Source organism: Callithrix jacchus, chromosome 7 (assembly GCF_049354715.1).
Source record: "Callithrix jacchus isolate 240 chromosome 7, calJac240_pri, whole genome shotgun sequence".
Lineage (NCBI taxonomy): Eukaryota > Metazoa > Chordata > Mammalia > Primates > Cebidae > Callithrix > Callithrix jacchus.
Genome location: NC_133508.1, coordinates 2579431 through 2598184, shown reverse-complemented (window position 1 = coordinate 2598184; position 18754 = coordinate 2579431). Strand labels below are relative to the sequence as shown.

The 18754-nt window shown below is 37.6% G+C and overlaps 1 protein-coding gene across 24 annotated transcripts in view; it reads right to left on the bottom strand.

The window, feature by feature from the left end:
• USP6NL (USP6 N-terminal like) overlaps positions 1 to 18754 on the bottom strand; it is a 275187-nt gene that overhangs the window by 70658 nt on the left and 185775 nt on the right. For 8 of the 24 annotated variants that reach the window (XM_078329248.1, XM_078329245.1, XM_078329252.1 and 5 more), the window contains 2 exons: positions 9710 to 9892; positions 9054 to 9092 (listed from right to left, as the gene is read on the bottom strand). The exons of 13 other annotated variants lie outside the window; for them this stretch is intronic. Coding sequence is in view for 2 of the 11 variants with exons in the window: in XM_078329252.1 (XP_078185378.1) it covers positions 9054 to 9075 (22 nt within the window). In the remaining 9 variants the exon portion in view is untranslated. Of the gene's footprint in view, positions 1 to 2855; positions 3104 to 9053; positions 9093 to 9709; positions 9953 to 18754 lie in introns of those variants that run through there. 3 more of the 24 variants (XM_078329251.1, XM_002806943.8, XM_078329246.1) reach the window with 2 other exon arrangements.

Sequence of the window (18754 nt, the reverse complement as noted above, 5' to 3'; positions counted from 1 at the left end):
TTATGCCAGTGAGATAATCAGACAACACAAGGTTGTTTATAATAGTAAAAACAGCAGAGTGGAAGTTGTAAATATGTAAAAGCTTATTTGGGAAAAAATGTTTGTGTCACTGCTTCTCCCAGTTAAACTACAAAATGTTAATATGCTTTCCTTTGCGGGATGTGTGAATAACTAAACAGAGTGATTCAATAAAATAAAAATACACATGAGTTGTTCAGATTTTCACCATGAATTAATGCAAACAAAAGTCTGAGATAATCAATTATATACATATTCACTATTCTATTTTAAACTTATGAGCCTTTGTCAGTTCCTTTTTCACTCTTCTGTTGCCCAATTTTAAAACATGATACACATCTACCAAAGTGTAAGGAATGCAAATTAAAAGAAATTAAAATCAAGCTGGGTGTGGTGGCTCATGCCTGTAATCCCATGGCAGGCAGATCACTTGAGGCCAGGAGTTTGAGACCACCCTGGCCAACATGGCAAAACCCCATCTCTACTAAAAATACAAAAATTAGCTGGGCATGGTGGTGCACACCCGTAGTCCCAGCTAGTCAGAGGCTGAGGCAGGAGAATTGATTGAACCCCGGAGGCAGAGGTTGCAGTGAGCTGAGATTGTGCCACTGCATTCCAGCCTGGGTGGCAGAGTGAGACCCTGTCTCAAAAAAAGAAAGGAAAGAAAGGAAAGGAAGGAAGGGGAAGGGAAAGGGGAAGGGGCAGGGGCAGGGGCAGGGGAAGGGGAAGGGGAAGGGGAAGGGGAAGGGAAGGGAAGGAAGAAAGGAAGAGAAAATAAAAAGAGGAAAGAAAAGGAAAAAAAATTAAATTCAAATGAGATAATTTGACTACTTATGAAACTTCATTTCTATTATCAGAAACATGTATTTCTTTGATAATTAGGCCAAATTCAATAGATAAATGCTTTATTGGAATGTCTTTTATACCAGTCCCTTATTCCTGCTACTTACTAGTCCTAGGAGTCTCAAGTATATTTCAAATATAGCAATGAAAAGTTTAAAGTGTAAAGGCCAGGAACGGGGTTGGGAGGTGAAGGCATGAAGTATCCCAGGAAAACATCATTGCGGCCAACTACAAAATAGAAACCTTTACATAGATCACTGTCAGTCTATAGAGACTTCCAGAAACCCTGGACTTCTTACTGGAATTGGATGAAATTGTATCCTGATTTTTTGGGAGAAGGATGATGTACTTTAAAGTGATCAGAACAGTTAACTCTAAATCAAATAAATAAATTCTCAATCTTTAAACTCCCTTAGAAATTTCTTATCCCCGAGTTTCTCCATGGGGAGAAAATTTTATAATATTAATGTATGTATTCTAAAAGGAGGGTGAATTCAAAGCCAAGTGCATTTTGGAAAATATAGCCAAATCTGCTTCTTCAAGGAAACTAAATGAAACATGTCAATCTTTGCCAATATGCAGTTTAGAGACATTATTTGAAAATCTGCATTGCAAGACAACCATCTATACAGTAAGACGCGGTATCCTTAGGTGGGGCTTGCTGTAGTTAAATTATGGCTCATACTATCTGGTCTGAAATTTATTAAGAATTATACTAGAATACCTCCTTTGGTTTCATTCTGATTACTTATTTAGAAATTCTGTTGGAAGTACCAACAGTGTGCCCCAAAACAGTGACTGCAAATGGTATCAACAGCTGTCTTGTGTCTGTGTGAGCATGTGAACAAAGTTCCAGGCACCTACAAACAACGGCAGCTCTGTTGGTTGGTACTTACGTCACAACATTATCAAATAAAAATTTAATCGGGGCATTATCCCAACAATTCACACCACATCTTTATGCTCTCGTTGCATGATATATCCATAATTAGTAAGTTTATTTGGAAAAATGTGGTTTGAAATACAATACCACTTGTTGTCAAAGTACTATGGTAAACAGCAATCATGAGTGTTAGAATAATTGTCGCTGAAGAAAAGGTTCCTATTATTAAAAACAAAAATAAAACCATGTGCAGAAATATGTAGCTCAATTACTTTCTTTTCTTTCAAGACCAAGTCTCACTCTGTTGCCCAGGCTAGAGTGCAGTGGTGTGACCTCAGCTCACTGCAACTTCCACCTCCCAGGTTCAAGCTATTCTCCTGCCTCAACCTCCCGAGTAGCTGAGACTACAGGCATGAACCACCATGCCCAGCTAATTTTTGAATTGCTGGTAGAGATGGGGTTTCGCCATGATGGCCAGGCTGGTCTCAAATTCCTGACCTCAGGTGAGCCACCCACCTCAGCCTCCCAAAGCGCTGACATTACAGGCGTGAGCCACTGTACCCAACTGAGATCAACTATTTTAATCAGTCCTCTCATTTCGCCAGGATGTTTAAAAAAAAAAAAAAAAAAAGCTATATTATCCAAGCCAAATTAAACCAAGTTATTTTTGATGACTTTATATCTAATGTAACAAAGTTTCAAAGTAAAAGAGGCATATTTCAAGCAGTAAGGATGAGAAGATATTTGTATACTCAAGTGTGTAGGAAATATCAAGTATACAAGAAAATAACAGCACAAATTTACAGATAAAATGACTGTAAGCATTTTAGAAGCATTTTAAAAACTGAAAACCATACAATTCTAAGATGACCTCTTTTTCCATTTAATCTGCCAAGAACTTTTAAGAATCCAGTATCCTCCTGAGTCATATGATTTAAAAGCAGGCATTATATCTTACTGCCACTCAATTAACACCAAGTTGCAATGAAAAATTCATAGTTACTAACGTTTATTTCCAATAGAACAAAATTTACAGCAGACTATTTTTCCTACAGCACATTTTGACAAATGAACATTAAAAATATAAACATCAACTTTAAAAGTACTTTACCCTTTGTCAGATAATCAGTCTGGCCTTGGGAATTAACAACAGCTTCAGTCCTCATAGAGGAACTTATCTATTGCAAGATTTCATTATTATTTTATAGTTCTTGAACACACCAAGAGCGCTAGGTGGTACTTCACACATTCTGCAATAACTAAAACAAAGAAAAGCAAAAGCAGCTCTACTTTAAACTATCTGTGAAACAAGCACAAGAAGAAAGCATTTGAGATGCATTCGGTCTTCTTCTAAGGGGGAAAAAGACTTTGCTGTGGTTGAAAGACTATATATTTTCAAACAAAGCTGATCATTGTTGAGAGTGAAAACATGGCTTTCAGGCTACATCTCAACTATGAGGCACACCAGCCTACACCAGCATTCCATCCACTAACAAACAGGGGCTTGAAACAAGTAGCTTCATAATGTGCCTTCATCTTTAGTCTCAAAATTAGCCACTTTCTTCTTAAAAATAAAACTTATCATAAAGCAACAAATAAAATTTTTATTTAAAACATTAAACTAAAGTCAAGCAGAAATGCTCCTCTCCTCAAATACATTTTATATCTTGATGTAATTTTTAATAATTCTTCATGTGAAAACTGCAGCCTCTGTTTCAGCCCATTTGAGACAAGAAGCAAAATACAAGCTAAAGTAGTTATTTTGGACTTGTTTTTTGAGACAGAGTCTCTATCTCTCTGTTGCCAAGCTGGAGTTCAGTGGCGCGATTCTGGCTCACTGCAACCTCCACCTCTCGGGTTCAAGTGATTCTCCTGCCTCAGCCTTCTAAGTAGCTGGGACTACAGGCCAGTGCCACCATGCCCAGCTAAATTTTTTTAATTTTATTTTTAGTAGAGACACAGTTTCAACATGTTGACCAGGATGGTCTCAATCTCTTGACCTCGTGATCTGCCTGCCTCAGCCTCCCAAAGTGCTGGGATTACAGGCATAAGCCACTGAGCCAGGCCAGATTTTGGACATTTTTAAAAACCATACACACATACAAGTGAAACGAATGTCCCATGAGACAATATGCACCACAAGTACTGTAAGATGGCACTGTGTATTTTTTCATTGTTTTATTTATTCCTTCCTTCTTCCCTTCATTGTTTCTCTCTTTTTCTTAAATGGGTCGGAACCTATAATTTGGAAACCATGTTGCAAAAGTAACAGCCCTGTTAAAGGCACGCCTATGAACATTAACTACACTTAACTGGGCACTAAAGTTTATGCTCAGTTTAAGCCAGGTGAAGTATTCAACTAAAGCAAAACATCTCAGAAGTTTAGAGGGGAGAAACTTCTCAAGCCATATACCAAAGAAGAAGAATTAGACTGGCACCAAACTTCTAATCAGCTAGAAGATAATGAAACATTATTTCCAAAGTTATGAGCAAAAAAAATTTTCATGAACTTGGAATTCTATACCAACCATGAGGAAAAATAAAAAAGGATTTTTTAGATATTACAAGGTGTGGTAAGCTATATAGAATGACCCTCTGCCCTGCCAAGGATGTCCACATCCTAACCCCTGGAATCTGTAAATGTTACCTCATATACAAAGTTGACTGCAGATATAATTGAGCTAAGGATCTTGTGCTCAGGAGAATGCCCTGGATCATGCAAGTGGGCCCAAGTGGGGTCACAAGAATCCTCTGAACAGGAAGCAAGAAGGTTAAAGGAGGGAGCAGGTGGTGTGAAGCAAGACATCACCAGCTAAGGAAAGGAGGCAGCCTCCAGAAGCAAGAAAAGGCAAGGAAATGGATTTTCCCCTAGCGGCTCCAGAAGGAGCCAGCATTGCTAACTTTGGCTCAGAGAAACTTGATTTCAGACTTCTGACCTCCAGAACCCATTAAATGATACATTTGTGTTGTTTAGGCCACCAAGTTTATGGTAAGCCGTTACAGCAGCATGAAAACGCAAGGATTCAAAGTTTACTGCCTATGTAATGTTTCTTTGAAAAAAGAATTTGAGAGTATACTACAGAAAAACAAAACAGCAACAGGAAGAACTGACAAAGATGCGCCTTGACCAAATTTTGGGCAGGCTCCTTTGAGCCCTCTTCTTGACTAGTCCTCTACCTCAGCCTTGTCCTGTCTTCAGCCTGCCTAGCCCAGTTGCAGCAAGAATCCTGCTAAGCCAGTTTGGCTAGAATCCCCCCACCCTTCATATCTGATTATCCTGGATATCTAAACAGATTCCTCATCCCCCACCCTTGATATCTGATCACTCTGGCCTGTCTTCAGCAAGAATCCTGTTATGTTGGTTTAGCCAGAATCCCCCTAGAGTTGATGTCTCTCCTTTTAGTGATTTTCCATCGCTGATCTTCTTGCTCTGCTCACTGGCTACACATCTCCACTTGCCCTGGCTGCGTGCAGAGTTGAGCCTGATCTCTCTCCACTATTTTGAGTCTTGACACCTATTGCAATGGTCCTGAATTTTTAGGTCCTTCACCTTTTCAGCAAGAGTCAGAACAATTTTTTTAAACCAAATAAAAAAGAGAGGCAAAAACAAGATTCATAACATTGCCGCAGGCCAAAATTAGACATTTCCAGATGCCAGCTGTGTAGCTGCACAGAGAGAAACCTGTCTACATTAGAATAGGAAAATAAGGTATCTTCAAGAAGAAAGTGGATTCCAGGCAACACACAGATCACGGGTATATCTGTGATGTAGCAAAAGCTTACATATAAAGACATCAAAGAGTGTAAGGGGATATTAGAAATCTGAAGACAAGCAATTAACAGAGTGAGAAAGTCATAGTCTGATGGCGTAAAATACAAAGGGACATGGCTGTGACCTTGATGGTATATGAGAAAAGTGAATTCATTTGACCTTGACGTATTTAACATTAGAATTATATTTCCTTCCCTACATACACCATAATCTTTGAAATTGAAGTAAATGATATTGATATTATTGTAATTATATAAGAATTTTATTGACTATTAATATTGGCAATAAAATACAGACAATGACTAAACTCCCTGATCTGCATACACTCTCCCCACTCCAAACCTAAGCCCCCACTTTCTAAAAGCAATCACTGTTACCTGCCAAAAATATTCTCCACACTGTTCAAGAATTTGCATGTATTCATGCACACACACAAATATTTAATCTCCCTTTTTATTCAGAAACTAGAATCATTCTAAAATCTATATTTCTTTTTCACTAACTGTACATCTTGGAGACTGTACAGATTAACACCTATAGATCTATCCATCAGTGCCCCTAAAAATTTAGCAACCATTTCTGGGGAAAGAGGCAGAGGCAATGAGCTCTGTTTGTGGCATCTGCAGATTTCCACTTGGCAAATACTCATGCTATGGTGGCCAATTTCCAAGCTGCCAATGTGATGTCACCAAAAGCAGTTTCTCCAGTACCCCAGTGGGTCTACTTCAACCTTTTCCACAGCTTGATAGCATCCTAAAGTGCTAGTATAATCTATTGAACCAGTCCTCTCTTGGGAATTTGAACAAAGAGAAACTTAGAGAATGGATCAATTTGTAATGGGAGTTAAAGATAAAGCACCATGCAATGAACAGCTTCTTAAGCAATAATGACCAAAGCCAAGTTGAAAACATGAGGAAGTAAAAAGTACCCAGTAAGCAGAGAGAAGTGGCTGGTACAGAGAAGAAAACAGCACCCGAGATGCAGAGCAAAGCAGTCACCACCAGAGAGACCTTTTAACCCAAAAAGGGCTGAATAGCCCACCCCAAAGCTGCTTCAGGCTTCAGTTCCTGAAGGCTTTCATTTCTAGTAAAATGAATTCAAATAGCAAATGCCCTTTTTTCCTTTAAAGAATCTGAGTATGTTATTTGTGACTTTCAACCAAATTCACTGGTGCCTCTTAGACGTGGTTTTAGTTGTAATCGCTTTCTCACTGTATCATGGACTAAGATATATCAAGAATAAAGATCATTTTAAATGTTGAAATCTTAATAAACATATTTGTGATCACTTTCTCACTGCACCATAGATTAAGATATATTAAGAATAAAGATGATTTTAAATGTTGAAATCTTAATGAACACCACTGATAGAAATGTCACTATAATTTCGCCATGCTCTACATCCAAGGCTGGAAGGAATGCTCAGAGGAGGAATGAGCAGAGTGAAGCAGATTAACATGAAAGTACCACGAAAACCACAAAACACAAAGGAATGTACATTCTCAACAAGAGTCTGAAATACCACTTAACTTTGACAGGTCACTCTGGTCAAGAGGAAATATGGGAACCTAAAGGCTACATATACCTGCTTTCCCCCTACAATAGCTTGTTCTGAAATAGCACCCCGGGCTAGCCTAAGCCACCCTACCACTGGTGGTCCTGTGGGAAAAACTGCTCCAGTACCTCCTCCTGACCCCTTTATTTCCCTCTGTTGGGAAATCATCTAGAATCCTAAGAAAAATAGCTCAGAGCAGTCTGAGCTCTGCGAGGTCCACAAAATCTATCAGGCCCAGAGAGATGCCCACACGGGACTTCAGTTATGGCTCCTCCCATGCCTGGAGATGACTGTTTAAGGGCATTTTGTTCATGGCTAGCTGCCTCCCCCATTATCTTCAGGTTCTTGGAATTTGTGACAAAGAACAAGTTTTAGACAATCAATAGCTTATGTTATTTTGTTATAAATTCTTGGTAAAAACCTTAGAAATGATCCCTTCTTTTTTCCTTAAAAACCCACTTGTAACTTCTGCTAATTGGGGTGTACATTCAGGGCAACTTGAATGTATGCATCCGGTGGCCATCTTCAAGCCCTGGACTCAAATTACCTCTACTTAATCATATTTCCATTATGAAGGTCGACAATGTAATCCCATACTTCCCTGTGGTCCAGTGCAATCCCATTTCTATCTCTCATAACTACATTAATTCCACATTAAACAAATGTCTTTTCAAAAACTGCTCAACCTTTCAAAAACCCATTTATCTCCCTCTTCCTCCCCCAATTAACATATAAGCTTAGAAAAATCATTTTATTTTCTTCCCTTTCTTATGTTCACTTGGGAACAACAACAAGAGAAGTGACCATAGCTGCAACTATAAAACAGTATAAATAATCACCATCAAGGAAAGGGACAGCCAGTGACAGCAAGATACATGAAAAACCCAATGCCATCAACCCATGAAGTCCTTAGAAATGCCCAGACTTCTCTTCAAAAGAGTCACACAAGTTCCATATACAGTTTGATATTCCTCTAGGTTTTGTTTTGGGGGTTTTGTTTGAGATGAGGTCTCACTCTGCCGCTCAGACTAGAGTGTAGTGGCACAATCACAGTTCACCGCAGCATCAACCTCCCTGGGCTCAGATGATCCTACCTCAGCCTCCTGAGTCCTTAAGTAGCTGAGACTACAGGCGCATGCCACCATGCCTAGCTAATATTGTATTTTTTGTCGAGACAGGATTTTGCCATATTGCTACAGCTGGTCTCAAACTCCTGGGCTGGGGCAATCAACCTGCCTTGGCCTCCCAAAGTGCTAGAATCATAGGTAAGAGCCACAACACTCAGCCTATTCCTCTAGTTTAAGTATGCACTACCTAATACAATAAAAGTGTTCAAAAGAAATAAGCCTAAATGTTCTTCAATTTTAACCTTCATTAACAGCACAAATATGATTTATACCTTCCTGTTCAAAATACTTCTTAAATCGCCATTAGCATTATCATCATTTCCATTGTATCATGCTTTAAATTAGTAATTTTTTATTTTTTCATTAAATCTGCACAATACACCCTTCAAACAAACTCTATAAATGTCCAATTGCCAAGCAAGTAGGTTGAGTGGGGTTGGGGAGGATGCAGCAAAGTTCTGTTAGCTTGGCCTCTCCTTTCCCCATGTTGAGCACTGCTGGCTGAAGGACCAGGCACACACACTGCATCTGCCGGCCTCTGGGCATGCACAATTGTAATGCTATTGCCCAAATGACTTCCCTTCCCATCAGCTTCCCAGCTGCCATCTCAGCCTCCTTTCAAGGAGTTCCCACCATTCTCCATAGCTTCCCCCTGCTTCTGCAAAAATAAAAAGATCAACAGTATCTATATAACTGGTAGGTTGTTTTTGTAAGCACATATTTTTAAGATCATTGGGAACAGGACAATTTGGCCAATATTTTATACACAGAGCAACTTGCATCAGGTAGATATTTATATTTCTATAATAAAATATTTAAATTATGGTTTTAACGAAGATAAATTTTTTTCTCATACCAAGTCCTGGGTAGGCTTCCATTACTTGCTTCCTAATTTCTGGAAAGATCGGAAACAAAATAATTTTTAAAGTCCTAGAAACAACTGCTGACAAGAATTCATTATAACAAAGATAATTTTGTCTCAAATTATATCAAAAATAGAATTGTAGGCTGCTTGCATACGCTCCACTTTACCACTGTCCATTGCCAGCAAGGCAAAACAGATGTATTTCCACATCTGTTAACTATAATACTTACTAAATATATGTATTACATGCCTCTTCTACTGAACTCTGATCTCCATGAAAAGAGGACAGTTTCTCATCCATCCTGGTATCTCTAGTATCTATCAGTGCCTAGCCCATGGTAGATGCTCATTAAATATTTCTTGAAAAGCATAAAAAATTACTAAAAATTAATTACTAAATTATCCAACCAATTAAAAAAATTAATATATCAGTGAATGCTGAAAATCAGACTCACAAGCTAATTTCCATAAATACTTTCACTACAAAAAAGTATACTTTTGCTAAAGATTCTTAGCTTTCTCTTATATATTTATTCAATGCATTCTATTTCAAGATAGCATTTAAATTTTTATGAAGACTAAAATTCAGACATAAGAAGTCACGATCTAATTATCTTTGTACTTCTGGTTATCAAAAAGTCCGTCACCTGCATTTTAAATAACGAAGAGGCACTGGGAAGACGAAGGGCTCAAGAGACCTGTCTGCTGTGGTTGTGCTCCGCCCCTCTCTTCTCTCTGCTCTTCATCTCTCCTTCTACTTGCAGAGCTGCACAGGCCTCCTTTCGTTGTGGAAAGGCTCTGCTCATGTGGCGGGGTGTGCTTCCATCATGCTTCAAGTCACATAGAGGAAATGCAGTGAGGGCAGCACTCCTGAACTCTCCCACTCTCCTCTCCAAGGAACAGAAGGACATGTGGGGTCAATGGCCTGAAAGAAGCAACTGGGCAAGACGGGTTCACCTCCTGCTCTCTCTCAGCCCACCCCTGGGTGCAGCCTTCTATCCCTGAGTGTCCCCTGGTCTGGTCTCTCTATGGGCTCTCCATGTAGGAAGGTGCCGGCCCTTAGGAGAGGCCCAGAGTTGTTGGCTGTGTCAGTCACCCAGTGGGCAGGTCTAAGTCAAACAGGCTAATAAGTGCTTTTTACTCCAGATCTGATGTCATGTCCTCTAATCAGCCAAAAGAGGAGACAATCTGATCTCCATCTGGCAGTCTCCTGTGCCTTACTTCTCAAGGAAAAGAAATAGTAACACTTAGTGACTCCCTGGAACCCCCCAAATCAGACTAGTAACTCCTACATTTATGTGTAAGATGATTCACAGCTTAAAAGGATATGAAGTGATGTAACAATATTTAAATACCATTACTACTGAAGAGAGACATAATTACTAGCTGTTGCATATAAATGCAATCCCACATTTGGGGGCAGGGTTGAATAACAAAGTTGCCAACAACAGATATTTAGAACCAAGACAAACATATGAGTCATTTTACTCACTTAAACCCGCCTACAGTTGCTGACAAAGTCAAGATTATATTTTAGCTGCTTTTGCAGCAATATGATTGTTTTAACAGATGATACAAGATTGGTTTGTAACAACTCCTTGCTGGTGGATATTTTATAAACTGTTTATTGAGAGGTTATTGTGTGACAGACATTGTGCTGGGCATTTAACATCCATAATCTCACTTAAACCTCACAACAGTCTAGGTTAGTTTCATGTCTATCCCCAATTTACCTATGTAGAGACTGAGGTGTAGAAAGGTTAAGTAATTCAGGCCATATGGGAAGTAAGTGACAGAGAAGGACTTAGAAACCAGGCTGTCCAATTTCAACTTCAAAGCTGTATTTCTAACCACCAAGCACTTTTGTTGAAGTATAAGTATTAATAGACGATCTTAATACATTTCTGCTCACTTCTGCTAGTCCTTACATTTCTTCCCACAGAAATAAATCCAATGTGATTCCTGTGGATTCCAGTAGCCTTCCAATCTCATTACATGAAATTGTCAATTATTTGTGCAAAATAGAGATAAATGGTGTTTTGAAGAATCCAAAAACAATTTATATAAAATATTATTTGTGATCATAAGCAGCTGGACCTGCTATATTATGTTTTCAGTTATGTGTTTTAGGATAATAACAAGGAAATGATCAAGAAACATGCAAAAATTTGACACAATAATCACCAAATGATACTGAAATTTACTAATATACTTTATGCTTTTAATGTTACTAAAGCAACTGCCTTCATGATTAATTTCCATGATTATGGAAAAGGCTCAATTGAATATACTTCATTCATTTAGCTTTCACAACTTTTTTCCCAGCTTATTCAGATTTGCAAGTATGTGCAGTTATATACACTAATTTGGCCCAATAGATACTAACGGGAATGTTCTAATTACAGCAAATTCTTGTAGACCAGATATAAGAAGATAATTGATACGACACCCACTCTGATGGTTAATAACTAATTCCACAGACAGTGGTAACAGTCAACCCAATGATAATGTTTCTAACCTTTAAATAAAAAATAATGTGCAAAAGCCAAACTCTGCCTAAAACGACATTCAAAAACAAGAGTGAGACATTGCCTAGAACAACTGAGAAGCCCACAGGAAAAACTGCATTATCATCCTTCAAGTTATGTAAGTATTACTAGGTCCCTGAATGGCCCTTGAGTTCGAATTTGACCATAAGGCCATCAAAAGCTAGCAATTTGGTAACACTGAATGAGATTTAATAAATAAAAGTGCTCATATCACATTAAAACTGTCACTCAATCATTTTTTTAAAGTGCCCTAGGCTCTGGGCATAGTACCACAGAATTCACACAAGACAAAGTTGCATTCCACACACTTCACCTAACAAATTCTAAACAGCATGATATATAAATATCTCATATGTCTATATGTTTAATATAATACATATTCCTTACATTCTGTTACTGTTATTGTGCTAATAAGGTTGTGTTCGGATAACATATAATAAGTAAGATTTATTTAACAAACATCAATAATGCTATATATGTGTGGGGCGGGGGCGGGCGGGTAGTCGCTCATGAAGAGACCAGATGAATTAAGTAGCAACTAAGAAGCTGACTCATAAGTAGTAACTAGCATTTATTCTGTACAATCTAAATGCTTTATGTATATTATCTCATTTAGTCTTCCTACGTCAAAACTATGAGGTAGGTATCATTATTGCTCATTATACAAATGAGAAAATTGGTAGGTTAACTGCAAAGATCACAGTTCTTAAGTTAGAGAAGTGGCACTTGGAACCACAGAAGAAGGCTTTGAATGAATAAAATGGCAAGCAAATGAGCAAAGGTTGATCAAGAGAATCTGTCAACAAGGATCCTCTAGCATTAAATAAGGGCAAGAGGCAAGGAAATGCCTTCAAGTCAATAGAAAGCCAAAGAAGTGTTTTACCAAGGTAAGACAGAGCAACACCCCTAAGATGCGCACAGATCTTGGAATAATGGATTGCACAAGAACTGCACCATTTGAAGCCTAAAGTTACTCCATTACCAAATAATAAATCATCCACCTACTGCTGAAAACAAAACAAAATTAAAAAAGAAAAGCCACAGGCAGGGGCGGCCGGTTAGCGCCTGGTGCTCAAGTGCCCAAGGCCTCGGACTTGATTCCCACTCCCCCATCCCCGGCCGTCCCAGCGTTTTAAAATTAAAATAATAATAATAATAATAATAATAAAGATTTTAAATTTTTTTAAATTAAAAAAAAAAGAAAAGCCGCAGACAGAAAAAACACTGGAATGAAATGCACTAAAGACAGATGAAATTCACATTGTAAGTTAGGAAAAATTTTTTTTAATTTTCCAAACACATTTTACCCTTTTCATAACATAGTATGGTGACCAGAAAGCAAAACTTGCCCCTCCGTGTTTTGCATAATTTTAGATGGAAAGCTGTAAGACAAGTTTTAAAGAAAGTTATATAGCATAATCAAAATAATTCTGTCCTATCTCTATGGATACCTAAAAGTTCCACTTAGAATACCAAGTAGCCAATCATTAAGTGAATGACAATCAGATGGAGAATATAAAGACCAGGTTTTCCTTGGAGAAATGAGATGAATTAAACTTTGTAATATTCATTAATTCAAAAACTACTGAACACCATTTACTGCCACTGTACCTAGCTATCATTAATACAATACAGATAAAACCGTTCTTCAAAAAGATCACATTCTTGAGGGAATCAGACATAAAAAGAATCAACTGTAAATAATGTGATAAATGCTCCTTAATAGATGTGTTTTTTTAATGCTACAAAAAAAGCTCATAGAAAAAAAAAGCAAAGTCAGAAAAAAGTTTTATGTATAAGACAACATTTGATCCAGGTCCTAAAAACATGGTAGAGGCCGGGCACAGTGGCTCACGCCTGTAATCCCAGCACTTTGGAAGGCCAAGGCAGGTGCATCACCTAAGACCAGGAGTTCAAGACCAGCCTGGCCAATATGGCAAAAGGCTATGTCTGCTAAAATACAAAAGTTAGTCAGGTGTGGTGATAGGTGCCTATAGTCCCAGCTTGTCAGGAGGCAGAGGCAGAACTGCTTGGGCTCAGAAGACGGAGGTTGCAAAGAGCCAAGATCACGCCACTGCACTCCAGCCTAGACGAAAGAATGAGACTCTGTCTCAAAAAAATAATAATAAAACAAAAGCATGATAGAAACTCACCATGTGGAGAAGAAGCGACTACAATGTCACAATAAAAAGCCAGAGACCCCAGCAACAGGCACGGCTCTTTCAACAGCAGCTACATCAACAGTAATGTGGGGTAGGAAAGACAGGACCCCAAACTTCTAACATGTCTCCTTCACCTCCTTTTTCACAATACTCACCCCTGACAACTGAATAATCCACCCCAGGAGCAGAAGTATATATAGGAAAACAACAAAAGTATTTATGGATTAGAAATTAGTTTGGGGTCATCAAGAAAGCTAAGTAACTTAGTAAAAATTTAATTCATATTTTGAGTCTACTAACATATCATTATTATCTGGGTATTCAATCATTATTACCAAGGTCATTCGTATTTGAATGACTAAAATAAAGGTTATTTTAAGCCTTAATTATGCAACTTTCGCTCAAAAAGCAAATTTTAAAACCCACTCTAATTACATCCAAATACGTATTTCTTCAATATTAAAAAACATCTATATAATCTACCATATATATTACCTTCGTAATGGTGACTATATTTGAGGAAAAATAACAGTAGAATGTAAATTTACAGAGACACTTGCACAATCACATTCCAGATATGAAAAGAAACAATCCTCTTAAACAACTGATCCATGAGAAAAAGGGGGAAAAGGCTGCTATTTGGGCTCCAAGTAACATACTTATCTGGGGATCCGGAAAAATATTTAGGCTTCTTTATGGTAACCCAACCCAACATCCCACCCTCAATTCACCTGGCCAAAACCTTAAACACAATGTTCAATCAGATCATAAATGAATTTTTTACACAGCAGCCAAAGAGTAAAACTCTTATTAGCAAGTCACAGTGTAGAGTGGGGGAGGGGAGCCTCTTCCCCAGTGCTGCCCTTGAAGAATTATGCCAATTTCCACGTAAAATACCAACACGCTCCAAGGAGATTGACTATAAAAACATTTTACATGAAAGATCTGCCATTCTTCTCACTGTGGAAAATATTTTTTAGAAAGCTTTGTCTTGAAGTCATTCAGTAAGCTACAGAATGCATTTATAACAGTAATCTAAATTTTCTAAGTAGATAAGCAGGACCAACTTCACAATGCAGCAATAAAAGACCAAAAACAACATAAAAGTCCATCAATTCAGTTATTAAAAATGAAGCAAAATTATATGTACTGATTTGAATTCATCTCCAAGATACACTGTAAGCCAACACAACATAACACAAGGCAAGGCTCAGAACAGTTACACACAGTTAACAGGGGTTGTCCTGGAGAGATTAAATCGAGGTGGCTGAACAGAAAGGACACTTAATTTTCACTCTGCCATCTTTAGTACACCTTGAACTTTTTGTCATGTACACGTACCACCCTGTCAGAATACAAGCATAAATTTTTAAACCATAAATGTAATTAACATTAGCAAAAAAAAAAAAAGAACAAAAATCCCTCCTAAGGAAAAGGCCACTGTAACACAGCTTCTCCCACAGGCAAACCTCCCTTCTCTGCCCCACCCTCCCTCGGCCTCCAGTGATCTGACAGCCAGGAGGATTTGGGGTAAGGTCCCCTCAGCCTTTCTGGCAAGAATGCCCTCTAGCTTCTTCACTGCCCTGAAAGAAACATAACCATACCGCCATAGTCCCCTGTAAAAGGATCAGCACTTCGCTGAGAGCTGCAAAACTTAAAGGATAATACAAATCCTAAAAGCATTACATTTTATGCTTTTCAGAAGTGGCTCAAATACCTTAAAAATACAAGTTAAGTAACAAAATTTACAGGAGAATCTGCCTCAGTAGACCATACTACAACTTTCCTGATCAATTTACATACCAGATGAAATTTTTTAATTGCTAACAAATCTGGACTGTTTTGAAATGAATGTCTTGAAGGGCTTTCATGTATTGTGTTTTTAAAAATGCTTGTAAAGCCTCTTAGAGTGTATCCTCTCCTATGAACTTATATTTGCATATGACACTGATCTTGCTGACCATAGTTTTGCCAATAGTCCTTTCCAAGAACATAACTTTCAAGGTTGGTGTATTAACATACACAAAGACTTTAATAAACTTACTGACAAGCAGCTTACATTACTATCCTTGTGAACTGTAAATTACTTTAATTGATCATTTTTAATAGTGTCAATCTGCTTCCAGTAAAAACATCAATGCTTTACAATTTCACAAACTCTATGTGCAAGGCTCTTTTTAAGTACTGAGAAACAGTTTATCAAGACAAGAAATGCCTTTGAGATGCTTATAACCTTAAAAATGAATTTTTAAATCCTTACCATAGGAGATATGTTTACCACAGGACCATAGAAGCAGTGAGAGAAAAGTAAATAGCAAACTGTTTCTGACATAAATAGAAAACTAAAGAGCAGCTAATGACTTACTTAGAAAAGGTGATTATCCGTAGGACAGAATTACAGCAAAACCATTCTTTGTTTATCGTAATGTTATAAATAAGAGCCAATTTGGATTTTTCTTATAGGACTTGCCTTCAGTTGGCTTTATGTTCTTCTAGAACTCTAAGGACATCTAGAAATCAGAAGCTTAAACTGTCTGGCAAGTAGACATAATGCAAACAAACCAAATTGCATGCTTCCTTTTAAACACTACCTAAGCACCAAAAATCCTTTGGAAAATGTGGTTTCTTTATTGATATATGCTTTAGAAAGAACTTTTCTAACAAATTATGTCTAGAATGTATGCCTATCTGTAAACACATGTAAACTTCAGCTTTCCCCAAATCTACAGTCAATAATTTCATAATCTGACTGATTCATTTAACAAATCAATACTGTTTCACAAAATTATTCCATATACCAGTAACTTTACTCCATTTTGGTTTTGTCTGATTCAACAGAATTCCTACTAACTTCTCTACCACTTATTATTGATGTAAACTTGGGCAAGTCACAACGTGCACAAGTTTCAGTCTCATCATCTATTAAGAGAAAGATAATAATGACAACACATGAAGAACATGAGCTCACAGGTGCTCAGTGTCCACTAAGTCAGGCACTGTTTGAAGTGGGCTGGAGTGTTCTAAGCGTACTTTCTCAAGCATTTTATCATACGTAAACTCAAACAACCCTATGGTGTAGTCACTATTATTGTTGCCAAATTACAGATGAGGAAAGGGAGGCGCTCTGAAGTTTCCAAATGTCTCACAGTAGGCAGCGAGGCAGGATGTGAACATAGCTGGGATCCAGAACCCATACTCAAAATCATTACGCTACAGCTGCCTGATCATTACAAAATATTTCCTGCCCAACTCATAAAATTCTTGTGATGATCACACTTAATCAAGCTCATAAAAGCATTTTAAAACTTTTAAGTGCTATATAAATACCAGGTTTTTGTTGTGAGTAAAGTCTTAAGAACAAGACTGGATTTTTTAAAAGGTTTTAAAAAGTTAAAAAATTGGAAGGAAACTCAAAGCTCAAGCTCTCACAAGTGATGATGTCTCCTTGATAGCACCTCTTAATAAGTGGTCACTCGGTTTCTCCTTAAAGCTTCCAGAAATGAAAACCTCACAAGTCAGCGCATTCCAGCTTGCAGTGTTCTAATTATTATTAGAAATGTTTTTCTTTTAGTTCTAAACAAAATTAGGCTTTTCCACATGATAGGGCTATAAATACAAATCTCTAACATATTCACACTGTCCAACACATGACATTTACTAATGTCTCCTTTGAAATTTGACTCCCTAAATTCAACATGATATCCCAGAAAAGATTTGGTGGGAGAACAGCAGCACTATTACCTCCTTTGATCTGCAAACAAATATCCACTTTTATTTTCTGGCTAAGTCAATTTAATGGGTTCATATTAACATATACTTAATTAAAATCTCTCATACCTCTCTGAGAAGCTTTCTCAATCTCAATACAGAACTTGACATTTTATTATTAAGTCATTTTTCATTTTCATCCATGACTCTATCCTATAAAAATCTTTGTAAATCTTAATTTCATAACCTTACTTTAGCTGTCTCTATCAACTTTGTACCTTTCTCCCTTCCTTTATAAATCCAATAATTGTAACTAAACTATCACCCTAGCCACTGAAAAACTGCTGAATAAGCTAAGATCCTAGGACCCACTGGCAAAGACCTTCATTCTGATAAACATCAACAAATTAACTTAACTATGGTCTATCAATCAATCATAAAATCTATATCTGACCTATATCCCCCAGCCAATTATTTTTTCTTCTAGTCTATAGTAAGATCATAGAAGACATAAATATCTTTCTAACACCCAAATAAAACCTATCTCTGGGCCAGACACGGTGGTGCATGCCTGTAATCACAGCACTTTGGGAGGCTGAGGCAGGTGGATCATGAAGTCAGGACTTCAAGACCAACCTGGCCAACAGAGTGAAACCCCATCTCTACTAAAAATACAAAAAAAAAAAAAAAAAAAAAAAAACAATTAGCCAGGTGTGGTGGTAGGAATCTGTAGTCCCAGCTACTTGGGAGGCAGAGGTTGCAGTAAGCCAAGATTGAGCCACTGCACTCCAGCATGGGTGACACAGCAAGACTCTGTCCCCAATAAAAAGGAAAAAAAAATATCCCCAACATTTATTTAGGTTGCCTGTTCAGTAATAACAAAAACAGAAAGTTGTATTAGTGTTCTTATTATACCCAGAAAAGTCCCTAAAGACCATTATTTCCTTTTAAACCCATTCATAAACCATGATTTAATAAAACTAAGCTAGAATTCTGATTAGGATTAGCATGAAGTTCAACAGTTCCTAGTACCAGCATCTACCCATGCTTTTCTTAGAAGTCTGGTCTTCTGGTACCTTTTCCATGTTTTACTATCCTTAAAAGACTATTAAATTACTTCAAAATAGACCGTCTAAGACAACAGCTCATCTAATCCTAAAGACCTAAATTTAAATGGTTTATTATCTCCTAACCGACCTTGGGCTTCAATGACCTCTCATTTCTGTCCATTCTCTTTTCTGTTTAAAGATAATTTTACTATAAAAAAAAACAA